The sequence below is a fragment of the Pelodiscus sinensis genome, chromosome 29 (genome assembly GCF_049634645.1).
Source record: "Pelodiscus sinensis isolate JC-2024 chromosome 29, ASM4963464v1, whole genome shotgun sequence".
Classification (NCBI taxonomy): domain Eukaryota; kingdom Metazoa; phylum Chordata; order Testudines; family Trionychidae; genus Pelodiscus; species Pelodiscus sinensis.
Genome location: NC_134739.1, coordinates 10,142,216 through 10,159,339, shown reverse-complemented (window position 1 = coordinate 10,159,339; position 17,124 = coordinate 10,142,216). Strand labels below are relative to the sequence as shown.

Sequence of the window (17,124 nt, the reverse complement as noted above, 5' to 3'; positions counted from 1 at the left end):
TCATATCATAAAATACTCCAGTATTCAAAAACATCTTCGCGATCGGGGCTTTTTTGCGGAAAACAAATCTGAGCTGTCTACACTGGCCCTTTTGCGTTTAAAGCATTTCCGGAAAATCATGCCATTCTAGACGTAGCCCAGGAGTTAAGTAGAAACACTCAGGGAGAGAAAGCCTGTCTAGCCAGGGCCCACAGAGGGCCTGTCTTCTGTGACAAATTCAGCTGGCTAGCTCCCTTAGGCTTCCACCACTTTATCTGATCTGTCACCAGAAGTTTTCATTCTATGAGTCTTCTAAATCCCAAAATTCTCTTGGTTGCTATATGCCAGAGGGGGTCTTGCTTCCTCTGTTGTTGTGTTAGAGTCAAGATACCACCCTACCCTACTTCCTCAGTCCACACATTCTGATTGCCAGCTGGAGTCAGAAAGATAATCCCTCCCAATTTACAGTATAATTAGGCAATGGAATTACATTTATCATGAAAATTGTATACTTTCCTCAGAAACATCCAGCACTGGCCACTGTCATAGGCCAAGTCTACACTGGCGGAGAAAATTGATGCAAGATACACAACTCCCGCTATGTGAATTGCGTAGCTGGAGTCGAAGTAACTTGCACCCATTTTCTGGGGCAGCCCCACAGCATGAGGTCAGCTTTCCATTAACCTCCTTTAATCCTCATGACAGTGAGGAATACCTGTGCAGACAGGGGTGCCCTCAGTGTTCAATTTAGTGGGTCTTTACTAGACCTGCTAAATTGAACCGCGGAGCATCAATCCTCCGGCAAGTGGAGACGTGACCATACATAAGAACTGCCATACTGGGTCAGACCAACAGTCCATCCAGTTCAGTATCCTGTCTTGATGACAGCAGCCAAAACCAGATGCCCCAGAGGGAGGGAACACAACTGGTAACCCTCACGTGATCCCTCCCCTGTCACCCACCTCCAGAGAAACTGAAGCTAAGGACACCATTCCTACCCATCCTGGCTAATAGGACACCATAACACATCCATGAATGTATCTAGCTCTTTTCTGAACCCTGTTAAAGTCCTAGCCTTCACCACATCCTCCTGCAAGGAGTTCCAGAGGTTGACTGTGAGCTGAGTGAAGAAAAACTTTTTGTTTGTTTTAACCCTGCTGCCTATTCATTTCATTTAATGACCCCTAGTTCTTATATTGTGGGAATAAGTAAATAACTTTTCCTTATTCACTTTTTCCACACCAGTCATGATTGTATAGACCACTATCATATCCCCCCTTAGTCTCTTCTTTTCTAAGATGAAAAGTCCAACTCTTACACTGGATACCAGACTAAGAAGATAAATACTATCTTCCAAATAGTAATAGATAGGTAGCTGTGTTAGTCTGGTCTAGCTGAAACAAAAAACAGGACTATGTAGCACTTTAAAGACTAACAGATGGTTTATTAGGTGATGAGCTTTCAGAAGTGGGTCTGGCCCACAAAAGCTCATCATCTAATAAACCATCTTGTTAGTCTTTAAAGTGCTGCATAGTCCTGTTTTTTGTCTCCCAAATATGATCATTTCTTTGTTCCTCTGGGCAGAGTTTATTCTGCGTTAGAAGCAATGCTTAATTCCTGAGCAGAGGAAAGTGCCATGGACTCCTTTTTCTTTTCTAGGATGTGCACTTATTATAGTTTAGAAACCTTTTCTACTTTGCGGTGAACTTCTTTTCTTTTATTTCAGTTATGATGTAATAATTAATGATCTAATTCTGCAGCTTGTTACACCAGTTTTATGTTCATGAAAAATGATTTACATGCATTGAATTATCTTGTAAGACCAGTTTAACAAAGTAGAGATCAGGCTTGATGCCAAAATAGTTCATTTTGATTTCTAAACTCTGAAGACTGTCAAACGCTAATTTTAGTAGATGTAGTTGGAGTAATAAATCACTAGGGCTGTGTCTAGACTGGCAAGTTTAACTACAGGCTTTTGTCAACAGAGACTTTGTCGACAGATACTGTCAACAAAGCTTCTGTCGACAAAGAGCGTCTAGACAACATCCAGTTCTGTCGACAAAGCAAGCCGCTTTGTCGACATGAGAGTGTAGACACAAAGGACAGGGTCAATGCAATAGCACCTTCTGTTGACAAAACTCTGTCAGCAAAAGGCATTATTCCTCGTAGAATGAGGTTTACCACCGTTGACAAAACTGCTGAGTTCTGTTGAAGTTATGTCGACAGAACTCGGCGGTAGTGTAGATGCAGGTATAGTTTTGTCAACAAAAGTCCACTTTTGTCGACAAAACCCTGTAGTCTAGACCAATGTTTCTCAACCTTTTTTTGCTCATGCCCACCCCCCTTTTTTTACTCTGAGCCTCGTTTACCTCTGTGGCCCCTCTCATAGCTGCTGTTAATTGGAAAAAAAGGTCCATAATTTACCTAATGTTCTGTTTTTTCCATGTGGCCCCCTAGAGGTAGGGCATGGCCCCTGGGGAGCCGTATGGCCCACGGTTCAGAACCATTGGTCTAGACACACCCTTTGTGAGCAAAGATCATTTTCAGGTATGAACATGTTTTTAAAATTAGCTAAACATTGAGCAGGGGCATCAACACTGTCACCCTCTGACACACAAAAAATAGTCACTTTTTTGCCTAGAGAGGAGATGGATCTTGGTCCTGTAAATAACAGCTGGAAGGCAGGATGGTTCTGTATATCAAAGATCTCTGTTTGCTCTAATCTTCCCCTGCCTCTTTAAATTCTCCTCATTGCCATTTCTTCCTGGTCCCAGCAGCTGCCTTTCCGACTCATTGTGCACTATTGCTCCTCCGAGAGCCGTTCCTGCATGTCAAGGCTGTTCCCCACTCTGGCATGATGAATGCAGAAGTTGGGGCCCACAAGAGCACTCCAAAACTTCGCCTCTACAGGCTCTGATCAGAAAAAAACTCCCTCCCCCCAAAAAAAAATCCTAATACCTATATTTTGGGGAATCCGCTGCCACTATCAAGTGCTTTTGAATCCACGAAGAGGGGTGGACACTTGAAATCAACCCCAGAGGTACCCCAAGCCCTTTTTCCCTAAAAGAGTTTTAAAAAAGAAAGCGAGAAACAAGCTGCAGTCTGTGGTAGCTGATCCCTCAGTCAGGCATGCAGATACACACAGACAGACCTTCCAGGACACAAAAATCAACCAATTAGAAACAATTAGAAAAAAGAAAAAAACTTTCATCATCAAAACAAAACTACAGTTGCAAGCATAGCAAAGTGGCTAGATGGAGAGAGCCACCAATTGATATAGATCAGTGTGTCCCAATTTTATTTGGCTATAGAACCCTTTTAAACTCAAAAGAATTTTGCGGAACCCTGAATCACAGTCTCATATATGGAGATGAAAAAGTAGACCACAAATAAGTAAGGTAGTAAGAAACAAATGCTAACCAGAGTCAACATTTAGTTTAATTGCACATATTTAAAAACAAAAATCACATTTAATGTGTACCAAAAAAAGCTCAAAAACTAATATGCATTAAATATTAATTATTATTTTTAATCATAAAATGTTATGGCAATGGAATTTTCTCGCTAAACCTTATTTTCACTACACGGGGGGGTTCCGCAGAACACCATTTGGGAAACACTGATATAGACACTCAGGGAAACCCCCTGGGCTAAAACTTAGTTACAAAAGGGAAAAAAAAATCACTTAAGCTCAGACATTATTTCCAAATCCCAAACAAGGAAAACAACAAATCCTGACGGATTATCTAAACTTTTCCCTGACACATTTTAAGAAGTCTGTTCTTGGAGAGAGAAGTGTCTCCCATCTCCCTCAGTCTTGGAAGAAACTGCTCTAAAACTCAGACAAAGAAGAAAAAATGTTTCTTTTCCAGTATGGAATTCCTACCTGTATTGTTACTGGCTGACCACCCGATACCTGGCTATACCTATATGGCAGCCCGTCCATATAGGTGAACGAGGCAGTCGCCATGGGTGCCAAGTTAAATGGGGCGCCAAATGGTGGCCTAATATCATTGAGATGTTTGGAGGTGGGGGCACCGATTGCATGGTTCGCCTAGGACGCCAGTTGCTAGCAGCTAGTCTAGGGCTGGTGTCACGTTACCAAATTTGAGGGGAGCAGCCAGATCGCTGCTGCACCCATAGGTGGGGGTGTTGGCCCCAAAAATGGTATAAAAGGGGGCCATGTGAGGTATTGAATGGGAGCTTATTGTTTGCTGATCCTGTGTACGCTATTTATGTGAGTGTATAATGTCTGTGTGTGTAGGTAGGAATCTGTAATCTGTGTGAAAGCTGAATATTTCTCTGAATGTGGTTGAGCATTGCTATGGACAGGCTGATTAGCCAGGCCCTGTGGGACAATGGCACTTGATGGGCCAAAGACACACCTAAAGCATGAGGGCGGAGACCTAAGAGCTGCCAGCAGAGAGAGGCTGAGGGCCAGGTGACCAGCTGATACAAGAAGAGGCCAGGAAGGAGGTATAAAGAGGCCATGTGGTAGATGCCATTTTGTTCTCAGCTCAGCACTTCATCCCAGAGGCAGCATTGCAGGGATCGAAGAGACCTGTGAACCCATCCTGATGCTAGGATGTGCAACAAGAACTTTTAAACCAGCAGCTGTAACATCTCTGCTAGAGCCTGCATCGAGGACTGGGGGATTCAGTGCATGTAACGTACTATTCTTTAACAACCTTACTCTCATGCTTTTCTTTCTTGTGATAATAAACCTTTAGATATAGATTCTAAAGGATTGGCCCAGTGTGATTTGTGGGTAAGATCCAGAGAGTAAATTGACCAGGGATCTGTGGCTGGTTTCTTGGAACCGGACAGAACTTGTTCGGGGTAGGTGGTATTGGGTGCTAGGACCCCCCACCTGTGTATGAGGCCCGGGGCCATCTGGGGCACAGATATTGCTGGGGTGTCGGAGGGGTTTTGCTCGTGAGGCTTCAGGCAGGCAGCTGAAGCACTCTGTGGGACTGGTTTGTGGCTTGTTTGGAGAGGTCACCAGTCTGGGGGCTGTAAGGAGCCCCGGATTTGAGCAATTCGCCCTGAGCAGACGCCCTCAGTTGTGCCCAGACACGGCCCAGTCTGTCACAGTGGCGTAGTCGGCAGGATCCACAGATCTTGGTCAATTGAGCTTTGGGATCAGGACCCCACGCTGTCTAAATTTGATTTGTGGTACTGAGAGTGCGGTTGGTTAAAGGGCAGCTGAAATGAGTCAGCACCAGTATGAGAGCCTAAGTAGAGAGGCTCTGAAGGATTTGTGCTCGGGAAGAGGCATTGCCTTTAGGAATAGGGCCTCTAAACTAGATCTGGTATTGTTGTTACTAGCCAGAGATGTGGATGAAAGGGAGCAGAAGCGAGCCAAGGAAGCTGCTGAAAGAAGGCAGAAGGCAGATGAAGAAATTGCTAAGAGACAGAAGGAGATGGATTGGGAACTTGAGGAGAAAAAGGCAGAATATGCTGAGAGACAGCGGAGGGAAGAGGTAGAGCATGCAAAGAAGATGGCCCTAGCCAAGGAGGAAAATGCTAGACTTGACCTCCAGCTTAAGAGACTAAAAGAACAAGAGAGACTGTAGTCTCCTGAAGGTTCAATGTATAACCCTGTGGGTATGCGATATGCTTATGATATGGCAGACGTATTTTACCCAGCTGATGTGAGAACCCAACCCCAAAGCATGTGTGAATGCAAACCTTTTGTGTTACCTGTAGCTAACAGGGAGGTTTGGGAAGGGGGTGCATGTGGGTATGGAAAGTTTCCTGGAGCTGGCCTGTCTCCCTGTAACCAAGGGGAAAGTGTCTCTGCATGTGTGCCTGTGGCAGATGGCTATGTGTCTGTACAGGGGGGCAGTGAGCCTGTGGGTGAGGGCCCGTCTGATGCCTCAGAGGTGAGGCTGGAATCAGAACCAGGGCAGGAAGAGCCCAGAAGTCAGGGAAATGTTTCTCTGGGGCAGCCTGGAGTGGCTGGCCAGAGTGAAGTTTTAGTTGAGGAGTTGGTGGCTGGTGAGGTTTGTGGAATTGAACCTGCACAAGCTGAAATTGAGTTGTGTGAAGCGCTCTGCGGGACTGGTTTGTGGCCTGTTTGGAGAGGTCACCAGTCTGGGGACTGTAAGGAGCCCCGAAGTTGAGCAATTCACCCTGAGCGGACGCCCTCAGTTGTGCCCAGACATGGCCCAGTCCGTCACAGCTGGACATTAGTTAACCCCTTAGTCTCTGGATGCTAGTCAGCACTCCTGATTATGACACAGCACAACACATATTTGCCAACTAGTGGTGGTTGTTGCCAAGGGACTAATATCCAGGATCTGAGTAGCTTTCCAGGTCTCAAGCACATGCACATACCCCTCCCGCACACGCACACACACACTTCATTGGTCTCTGTAGCTATTGAGTCGGCATGTGTGTTATAACGCAAAATTCACTTCCACTTTGCATGATATTGTGTATTTAAATGTTATGCCATGTGTACAGTCACTGAAACTTCTATAAGGCCCTGCTTGAAAACAAAAACCAGCAAAATTCTTGCTGCTTTGGATGATATTTATGACTGTCCATTTGCGGGATACACAACTGTGGGATGCTGTGTTTAGAAAGTTAGTCGAGGAGCCCAAGAGTTGCTGTTGTTTGTAGAAGGGGTGTTTTTCTGTTTTTCATTGCTAATGGCTTTCTCTTTACCTCTGTATTGGAGTAACCAATTCAGTTATAAGATCAAGAACACATATTCCTGCTCATCCAGAAATATAATTTATGTAATCATGTGCCGACAGTGTCCGTTTGCTATGTACATTGGACAAATGTCTCAGACGCTTCGCCAAAGAATCAATGCACACAAAACGGATATCAACAGTATCATAAAGAAAAAACAGTTTCTTGCCATTTCAACCAGAAAGGGCATTGTCTCAATGACTTGATTATCTGCATACTGCTTCAAAGGCATTTTAACACCAGACTTGAAAGAGAGCCCTCTGAACTGTCATTCATGCTTAAATTTGACTCTTTACGCTTAGGTCTTAACAAAGACACTAATTATCTTACCCATTACAAAGATAGCTTCCCCAATTATCACCTCTAATATCATTAGCTCACAGACATTTACCTTCCCCCCGATCCTGCCTCTGTTCTGAAATTTGATTTGTCCTTTTCATATGTGTTCACTTTTTTTGATTGTATCCCTTTGGTATATATGGTCATGCCTATTTTCTTCCACTGTTTGATCTGAGGAAGTGGGTCTGGCCCACGAAAGTTCATCATCTACTAAACCGTCTTGTTAGTCTTTAAAGTGCTACATAGTCCTGTTTTTTGTTTCAGCTAGACTAGACTAACACGGCTACATCTCTATTACTACCTATGACGGCGATATTTTAAATGGGAGTATCTTTGGAACTAGTAATATTGCTAAAATCAGAATTATTTTTTCCATCCATTCATCACTGTGACAGGGCGCCTGCCCTGCACTGGTCCTTTAAGACCAAGACTCAGGCCCTGAGCCGGGGCTGGGAACAGAGGTCAGCTGAGGCCGTTAGGGCTAGTGAGAGCCCAGCTGGCAGCTATATAGAGAAACACAGTTGGCTTGAAGAGGCCAGCTGAAGCCGTTAGGGCAGGTGAGGGCCCAGCTGGCAGCTATATAGAGAAGCACAGTTTGCTTAGAGTGAGGAGCCAGTGAAGGGCTGACTGCAGAGGAAGCAGGGGCTCGCAGGAGGGAGAACAGCTGGGGGTAGCCAGCTAGGGCTGGGAGAGAGCCAACCAAGACTCCCCCTGGCTAGGGGCCGGAGGCAAGGCCCAGGGTTCAGAGGCGGATTACAAGGCAGCCGAGGTAAGCGGGGCAGTAGAGATAACCCCGTGCCAATGATGAGCAACCCGTGCAGACTGTAACTTGCCCTGAGAGGGGCTAGCTGAGGACAATCGGGGCACTGAGGCACGGTGGGGTGCGCGCACCCGGACAATCACATGTACAGTATGTATTTAGTGCAGGGATGGGAACGGTTAAGCAGTTAACCGTAAGCATCACTTTTAAGAGGGAATACTTTTAGTTCCAGTTAAGCAATGGGGGCTGCAACAGCTGCCAGCCTGCCGTGGGTAGAGGCTGCTCCAGCCCCACGGGGCTTGCTGTAGACAGGGGTGCTCCAGCTCCCTCTGCCTGCCCCCTGTTTCATCAGTCATGTTTAACCAGCTAACCATGTTACATCCCTCATTCAATGACATAAATACATTCTCTCTCTCAGCCTCTTTTCTCCCCGTTTCTCTTCTACCCATAAAAGGAACTTTTTCGAGGTGGCCACGCTCGCACTTTCACTTCTGGGTTGAAACTGTAATTTCAGAAAACCTTAGAGCTTCAGAAAATATGCCTGGGGCAAGTGAATCCCCGTGGGCCTTACACAGATGACCAGGCTTTAACAGAAACTGTCACAAACCCAGTGGCTACATCTATACTGCGCTCTCTTGTGCAAGAACATATGCAAATGAGGCGAAGCTGTGAATATCACTGTACCTCATTTGCATACTTAATAAGCCACCATTGTGCACAAGGGGCTTTTGCGCAAAAAGGAGCCATCTACGCAGCTCCATTTTGCACAAAGCCCCCCCTCTTGAGCAAGAGCCGTTCTTCCTGAAAAAAAGTGGCAGAACGACTCTTGCACAAGAGGGGGTTTTTGCGCAAAAAGGAGCCGTGTAGATGGCTCCTTTTTGCACAAAAGCCCCTTGCGCAAAAATGGCGGCTCATGAAGTATGCAAATGAGGCGCAGCGATATTCACCACTTCGCCTCATTTGCATATTTCCTTGTGCAGGAAAGCGCAATATAGACATAGCCAGGGTGTGGCTCAGAGCAGGAATGGATTGGGGGGAGTGGTAAGGGTTTTATAAACTGTCACCTAGAGATTACTATGGTGAGTTCAGATTAGGCTGGTAGTGAGGAAAGAAATGCCCCAGAGAGTATTTGGGGACCTCTGTGACGGGAATTGGTTACTTCAGTCCATATCTTAGGAGTCAGCCTAGAAGTGACCAGGCCTATCTTGTATTTTTATCCTGAGCCGTTCAGTGTCCACAGCTGTCGGTGAGATCCTTGCAGCTGTGCTCAATAATTTTTTTTTAACTTAAAATTAACCATAATGTTATGAAAGAAACTCACAAACACACATACACCTGGTGGCCTGGGCTGAGCATATGGACTATGAACAGTAGCTTCTATGGTAACACAAAGTCTTTGTCAAAGAAGTTAGGGCTGGAAAAGAAGGGCTAACCCAGCTAGACCATTCCCTCAGCCCCGTTGGCCAAAGCGAGATTATTCTCCTTAGTCTGCTGCGCAGATGAGGCTTCTGCCACTTCCCTCTGTGGGCTACCGTGCAGTCTGCAAGACCTATCTGAGCATTTGGCTTTGTGTTTAATCTGATACCAATTGATAAGAGGAACTCATTTCCCAGACACAGGTCTCTTGATCGCATCAAGCAGAAGCAGTTTTATTAGAGACACCTTTTCTGTAAAGGGTAAATTACCAGCCACGGTACAGATTATCTCCAGTAAGGAATTATTGTGATTGGACAGCATGAGAGAATGAAGAAGCAAATAGCATGGTAGGCAGGAAGCTGGACCAAAGGCCAGATGGGCCCCTTAGGACAGCAATGTTGGCGTTAGCAGCGTTGAGTAATTCTGAAGAGCGCTTCTCCAAGCTCTGCCTAGATCCACAATGAATGCGTTGGGTCAGCTCTCGCTTTGTCCGTGCCTGGGTCTTACACTGGAAGATGCTGGTTTCTCTGCTTAGTCACAGATCTTTCTGCCATGCCCTGGGGAGAAATAAATAGAGCTATTACTTTGCTTAGAGAGGGCTGGGCAACCTGTGTCCACGAGCCTCCTAATTGTCCCTGTCTCCCACACGCCTCTTGCTCACTGGGGCCCTACACTTCCTATGCCTCCTCCTCCCACAAATCTGATTTGCGCCCGGTCCCTGCTCCTTCCCGTCCCTCCCGAAGCTTGAGCAGCTGCGAATCAGCTGTTCCGTGAACTCAAGCTCTAGGAGGGAGGGGAAGGAGCGTGGACAGAGAACCAGTCAGCAGATTCGTGGCCATCTGAAAGTGCTGACGTGCGGGGCCCCCATGCGAGATGCGTGATGGGGAAAGAGGTAGGGAGAGATGCATGGGCCACAGGTGGAACCCCAGGGGTCATGGGCTGTAGGCAGCCCTCCACTGACAATCATGCAGCCCACTGAGACAAGGGAGAGCCCGTCATGTGGCCCAATCACTCCTGTGGGTTGCCCGTTGCTGACGTACACGCTCAGAGCGGAGCGGCACAGACACTCTTCTGATGCACTCCAGAGCTTCCCCCAAATCGTTTCCTGTTTAGACTACAAGAGAAGAACACGGACACTGCAGGATAGGCCAGCCGCTGTGCTGGGAAAGCAAAGGGCAGCTCCTTTGGCCCTCCTCCTATCCTTGTGCATTCGCCTACACACCCGGCTCACTCTGCCCCAAATGGGGGTTGGTTTTTTTACAATGCAAATGTAAAGTATTGCACAACCCTCGGCAGGATGGACTTGCCCGAGATATTGTTTGTGGGCTAGGACCCATTTTTCCCATCCACCATCAACACATCGTTGATTCCATCGCTCTCTGTTTTAAGGACCTGTTCCCTCCTCCTTTGCCCTACAACACATCCAGCCTCCATTTCCAGCCTCTTTCTCCAAGTCCTTTAGACTCCGTCTCTGTCTCTGCTTTCACTTCACCTCTTTTTTTCCTCCTCTTTCCCCTCCCTCTCTTTTATCTCTCTTCTAACTGACTTTCACCCTTCATAATTCACAGTGAGAGAGGCCCAGATCCATTTGACACTTCTCTTGATGATGTTACCTGTAGCATGCCTTAGCCCTGGCACTATGTCCTTCCACACTCTCCAGGTGCCTAACAACACAGTCCTGAAAGGTGAGCTGTAGCACTTCAAAGCCACCTCCCAGTGAGAGTTTAACAGAAGCTTCCCTCTCGTCCTGTTGCTGAGAACAGGACTAAAGAAACATTCCCCCTGATACCCGAAGTCAGTGCTCACCCTTCTCAGTAGAGTGGAAAGACGGGACATGGGAGAGGCCGTGGGAAGAGGTAGAGTAGCTGTGGGATGATGTAAGGACAACGCTTCCTCCTCCTGTGCATTTACCAGCTCCACTTCCGCCACCGCTCCCTCCTTCCTGAATACTGTGACAAGGAAAGAATGTCTGGTGAATGGAACAGCAGCCAACCCTGCGACTACTTGTCCTCACCCACTACCAGTCCCGCAAAGAGCCAGGACCCGACCCGTACACTGACAGCGTCCTTGCTCTCGTCTTCCATACAGCACAGCAACAGCACATCACTACAAGGCCAGCCGGTCTCCCCACTGACTTTGTCCCCCCAAAGGATGAATTAGCTGTAGGCTTCCATTGCCAGAGAGTTTTTACACAGATTCTGCTCTGCACCTGGCTTCCAAACCAGGAAATCTTTGCCTCATTAATGAGCCGGCTCATTTCAAAAGCAAATGGAGTTGGGGACATGCCAGGCGCTTTGGGTAAAAGTAGGAGTGACTGAACTTTTCGCAAAAGCTCAGGCTACATCTTTATGCAGGGATGAGCGCGTAGGTGTTTGCTTTATTCCCCACTGGTCTGTAGCCTACATACACAATATCATGCTGTCCTCCTTCCAGCAGGCAGCGGTAAGTGTGAATCTCCTGCTCCAGTCGGCATTTGACGTCCAGGAGGACCTTGTACTCGTGATTCTGGGACTCAATTTCTGCACGCAAGTCACACAGCTGCTGCTCCACACAGATGATCTGTTGTTGTAACTGGCACAGGTGGGCATTGTAGCGACTTTCGATTTCAGCTAAAGAGGCTTCCAGGTTGTTCCGCTAAGAATTGAAGGAATAAAGCCACATGTACTTTAACCAGGCACCAAATTAAACCCATTTGGATGCAGAAAGCTGGATATTTCCAATGCAGAAATTAAAGCAAATTGTTGCTAACAGTCAGTAACATCATCACTGCTACGTAGAAGTCAGGCCTGCCTGGTCCCCCATCAGTCCAGAAATCCATGTATCAGTGTGTCATAGGTGAGCTTTCAGTGATGACAACATCCCTACCTGGCTAAGATGGGCTTGCAGATCAATCTCCAGGCCCTGCAACTGACGTCGAAGTTCGGAGACCTGACTGTTGCACGACTCCACCTCCTGACCGCTTGTGATGACCTCATGATTCACCTCATCGATCTGAGAAACAGACACACAGAATAAGGAGCATCGGGGGATTTTTAATTGTCCGGTGAGTCTAGTGAATGCACAAAGCAGTGGCTAACAATACATGTAAGACAGACGGGATGGGCAAGTTTTCTGCACACAGGAATGAATCCCATCTCTTGATTGGAACTCCCCTTGTGATTCTAATGCTACGGCTCCTCACAGCCTCACCTGTGATTCTCCTTTGTCCTAAACTAGAGGTTCGCCCACTGTTCCGCCAACACACCTCAATAATGACATGTAGCAAGCCCTGTTATTCCAGGAGAAACATACACTGTGTGTACGCCGGGCCTCCTTCCCCTATGCCGAGGGCACTACACATCCAGGCAGATCATATTTAGAACATATGAAAATCTCCCCACAGCGTGCATATGTGATTCTGGAATAGCTCCTGCATTTTCACCTGAGAGAGTTATAGTCATGAAGGACTTACCTTGCATTTATACCAATCCTCAACCTCTTTGCGATTTTGAGCAATCACTTTTTCATACTGGCACCTCATCTCGTCTAGGATTTTCTTCAGATCTGGTCCAGGACAGGAGTTGACTTCCACATTGACGTCGCCAGTGGACTGGTTTCTCAGACATTTGATTTCCTGCAAAGATAACCCAGATCAGCTTAAAAGACAAGATATGTGCTGAGTTCTCTGGTGCATGAGAGCAGCATTCCGCTGTCAGGGGAGCCTTTAATCCCGAGGCCCATTTCGGACACTAACAGCACCAGACTCTGTTGCCACTTCTCCAGGACACACCCAGCTCTGCTGGGGAAACCGCTGATGATTCCCAAGCTAAATTCTATAGTCCTCTCCTGAGGTATAAAAACCAGCCTGTGTTTTCTGGGACATGGGATGGTTAATCTCAGCAAATTAATGAAATCCTCATTATTTCTGCATAGAAAAAGGACTGTTTTTTACTTTATTTTCTCCTGGGACTTTTGTGTCACTGGATCATACATAAGGGCCGTTTTCCTGTGATAGTTTATGTTTTCACAACAGATACAATTTGTGTGTGTGGCTCCTGTGTCAATCAACTCCAGTCAAACAGTTTCAGTGCCATTTTGGGAGCATACGTGCCTTGACAGCATTAAGTCTGATGACTGAAATGCACTCATTTTCCCGAATAGGTTGGTACTAGTGTTACAGGTTCGCTTTGTTCTAAATAAATTTATGACAAAGCAATCTGTTTTTCATTGAGACATGTCACCATATGTTGGCTCTTTTAATATTTTTTCCCCTTTTATATTTACATTTTCAAAGAAGGGAGCGTGGTCCAGTGGTTAGAGCTCCTGACCTGCCATTTCATGTATCTGCTACTGCATTTCTAAATGATTTTGGACAAGATAACCATTTCTTGTATATTCTGGCTTCACAAAAACTAGAATCATGGGGATGTTGTTAACACGGATTAATTGCTTATGCAATGTTTTAAGTTCTGTGGATGAAATATGCCAGTGAAGAGACAAGTGATATCCTCAGCCCTTGGCAAAGCTGCTGCATGGTTTATCCGACTTGTAACTAGTGACAGTGGTAGCGCTCTCTCCTTCCCCTTTTACAGAGCCCAGGAGCTGCCAGAAGCTTCACATTCCTTCCCATGGTTCCTACATTGCTCCCAAACCATAAGGGAGGGACCTGGCCTGCCTGTGACAAATACTCCGGCACAGGACCCACCATCCTTGTATGTTACATTCGAATGCATATGATTAGGTAACGGGTTTGGGGAAAGGAGTAATATGGCCGTAATGCAGATCACCATTCATAGTCTATTGGCTGTAATGGCAGTATTCCATTCATATTCTATTGGCTGTAATGGCAGTATTCCATTCATATTCTATTGGCTGTAATGGCAGTATTCCATTCATAGTCTATTGGCTGTAATGGCAGTATTCCATTCATAATCTATTGGCTGTAATGGCAGTATTCCATTCATAGTCTATTGGCTGTAATGGCAGTAGTGTTGGGGGTTAGTATCAAATTCAGAGCCCTGCTGTAAGTGACATGCAACATACATTGTGTTAGCTCAGGAAACCTACCTCCTCATGGTTCTTCTTCAGACAGCACAGCTCTTCCTTCAGGCTCTCGAGCTGCCCCTCCAGGTCAGACCTGCACAGGGTCAGCTCATCCAGAACACGGCGTAAGCCGTTAGTATCAGCCTCCACAGTCTGGCGAAGGGCCAGCTCAGTCTCATACCTACACCATGGACAAGAAGCACAGAAAAGTCAGCCCCCGAGCCCACCGCTCAGGCATCCTGGCAGGCTCCCTCAGGTTATATGGGGTTTGCGTGTCCCTTCTGCCAATGTTACGTCTCTGTCTGGGCTAAAATAGAACACCGCCTGTCTGCTGCCCAGTCTCTCTGGATGTTCAAAGGCAGCGTCCAGGATCTGATGGTTCATAAAAGACCTTCTTCTTCAGCTTTTTTTGTCCCTCTCCTCTCTACTGTCTCTGCTACAAGAGGTCACACACTCCTTTTTCTGCACTTCCACTGGGGAATAATCTCAATTCTTTTTTCAAAATCTGTGGGTCATGCTCTCCATGGATATAAATCTGCCTAGCTCCATTGCCTTCAGTGGACGCATGCCAGCTTACAGCACTTGTCCCTATATGTTAGCCCCCTAAACACATCAACCAGTTACTCTTTGTTGCTTCAAGCTCCCCGTTCTGGAAATGCCTCACTTCTAGGCACTTCTAATGTCGAAGATGGAAGACACATGTCAAATCTGAGACCACAGCCTGACCAATATTGTGTCATTGTTCCTTTGGTCTCCCCCATTGGTCTGTATCTATTTCATGTCTTTCATGTAGAGAGTGGTACTCACTTCAGTCTGAAGTCATCACCTGCCATCCTGCTGTTATCAATGTCCAGAATGATCTTGCCATTCTCAAGGGTTGCACAAAGAATCTGGAAAAGAAGAGGGTCCAGGAGACTCTTAGCCCTTAAGTCTCTTCACTCACTTACACTCAGTGTCTCCCAGTATTCAATTTCCGATAGAGAGGAAGCACGGAAGATTTCAGATCCCAGGAGAAATGTCTGAGAAATACCAGAGTGTGTGCAATGAAATAAATGAAAGGAATCGGGATATACAAATACAGGTAAAATACCAGCAGTTTTGAAATCTACAAACTTCACATTTTCAAAGTTGCTCTAGAATTCGTAACTATGAGATTTACACTGCAGCTCAGCATTTGGCACGTTTCTCTCTCCTGTGACTCTGTCTGCTTTGTTCCTCCTAGCTGGCTAATCCTTCTTAAGAATACACATGGCAAAGGTTTTTTACAAACATTAAATTGCCCATTAAAACCTAGTGGTGACAAGTATTTATTTCTTATTGTGCTTTGGGGGAATATTCCCCTTCCATGCCCCGACTTCGTATAGCAGCTCAAACTTGCTTGAAATAGAAATGAGATTGCAATTAGCATCCAAGAAAACTGAAGACAGGATAAAATATAATAATGAGAATAACTCAGTAGACTAATGAATGCATTTTTCTTTTCGTCTTCCTTTTGGGTATAAATACATTGAAACATCCTGTTCCATATTTCATTTATGAGGAGTAATGACCAGACCCATAGTGTTCCTTGCCTATGTAACCTGTTTCTCTTTGTACAAATCTGGCCCAGAAAAGGCTGATTGTAAATGGACTCAGGCGTTTTGACACCCTCACTTATATTTCATACATGCAGTTGCCTTAAATGTATGTCTGCAAAAAACATTTTACAAAAGTGAAATAATGCCCCACACAACTGCAGTAGACTCTGAATATTGATTCAAAGTGAAGATCTTACAATGGGGAATTCAGCTGAAAAAATGTTACCTGCTTTTGAAGATCTTCTATTTGCTTGTAGTAGCAGCTGTAGTCCTTTGGTAAATCTGAGTGCCCATGGTGGGCATACCACTCCTTGATTTTGCACTCGAGGGCAGCGTTTTCTTCCTCCAAGCATCGCACCTTGTCCAGGTACGAAGCCAGGCGGTCATTGAGGTTCTGCATGGTCAGCTTTTCATCACAGGTAACAAATGCACCATCTCCACAAACACCACCGCCAAAAAAGCCACCACCGACTGCAGCACCAGCGCCACCACCAAAACCACATCCAAAGCCACCACCAACTGCAACACCAGAGCCACCACCGAAACTACCTCCATAGCCACAATGGGAAGCACCACCGCTCAACCCAATGCCAGGACAACATCCATAGCTGTATCCTGGGAGACCTCCAGCGAAGACACCTCCACAGCTACCTCCAGAAAAACTACCAGCACCACCACTAAAACTCCTGCACGAAAAGCCTCCACCACTGCCTAGCCCACAGGAGCCATATCTCCCAGAAGACACGGAAGAGATCTTTCCTGCACCACCACCTCCAACCACGCAGCTACCACCACTACTCTTTCCTTTGGTAGCGAGAGTAACAGTCTGCTTGGTGCTGTAGCTCATAGTGATGGCAGTTAAGAATCCAACCCAAAGCCCAAAGCAAGAGGCACAGCTTGATACGAATTCAGACTGCACGTTTTCTGTCCTCACTGATCACTATTTATACCTTCCCCAGTGGGAGTCACCAATAGGGTGTTTCTTCTTCCCATGGGGATGGCTAGTCTTGCTGTTTATGCCAAGGGTAATTCCCCAAAGGCAGTTTCCCTCCAGAAATCCCAGTACACAAGAAATGTTAGTTGTATGTCAGCAGTTTTTTCAAAAATACATTGGCAATGATGTTTTATGAATCATCAGCATTTCCTTATGATGAAAATTTCAGAACAAGAAGCCAGGAAAAACAGCACTCTAAATTATATGCAGGGAATAAAACATAGAATATATAACAACAGCAAGCTCTTTATCTGTTATTATTTTATTTTAATTTTTGTTTTGCCTTTAATCAACATGTTTTCATATGTAATTTGGGATCATAGACATAAAAATGA

The 17,124-nt window shown here is 45.9% G+C and overlaps 1 protein-coding gene across 1 annotated transcript; it reads right to left on the bottom strand.

Moving 5' to 3' along the window:
• Positions 1–9,397: 9,397 nt before the first annotated feature.
• LOC102456176 (keratin, type I cytoskeletal 19-like) lies at positions 9,398–16,642 on the bottom strand. Its single transcript, XM_006114306.4, has 8 exons — positions 16,022–16,642; positions 15,026–15,108; positions 14,243–14,399; positions 12,648–12,809; positions 12,062–12,187; positions 11,604–11,830; positions 11,003–11,145; positions 9,398–9,753 (listed from the first exon to the last, which is right to left on the bottom strand). Exons 1-8 carry the CDS (start codon positions 16,640–16,642, stop codon positions 9,728–9,730), a joined length of 1,545 nt encoding a protein of 514 aa, XP_006114368.3. The 3' UTR covers positions 9,398–9,727.
• Between the last annotated feature and the right edge of the window lie 482 nt (positions 16,643–17,124).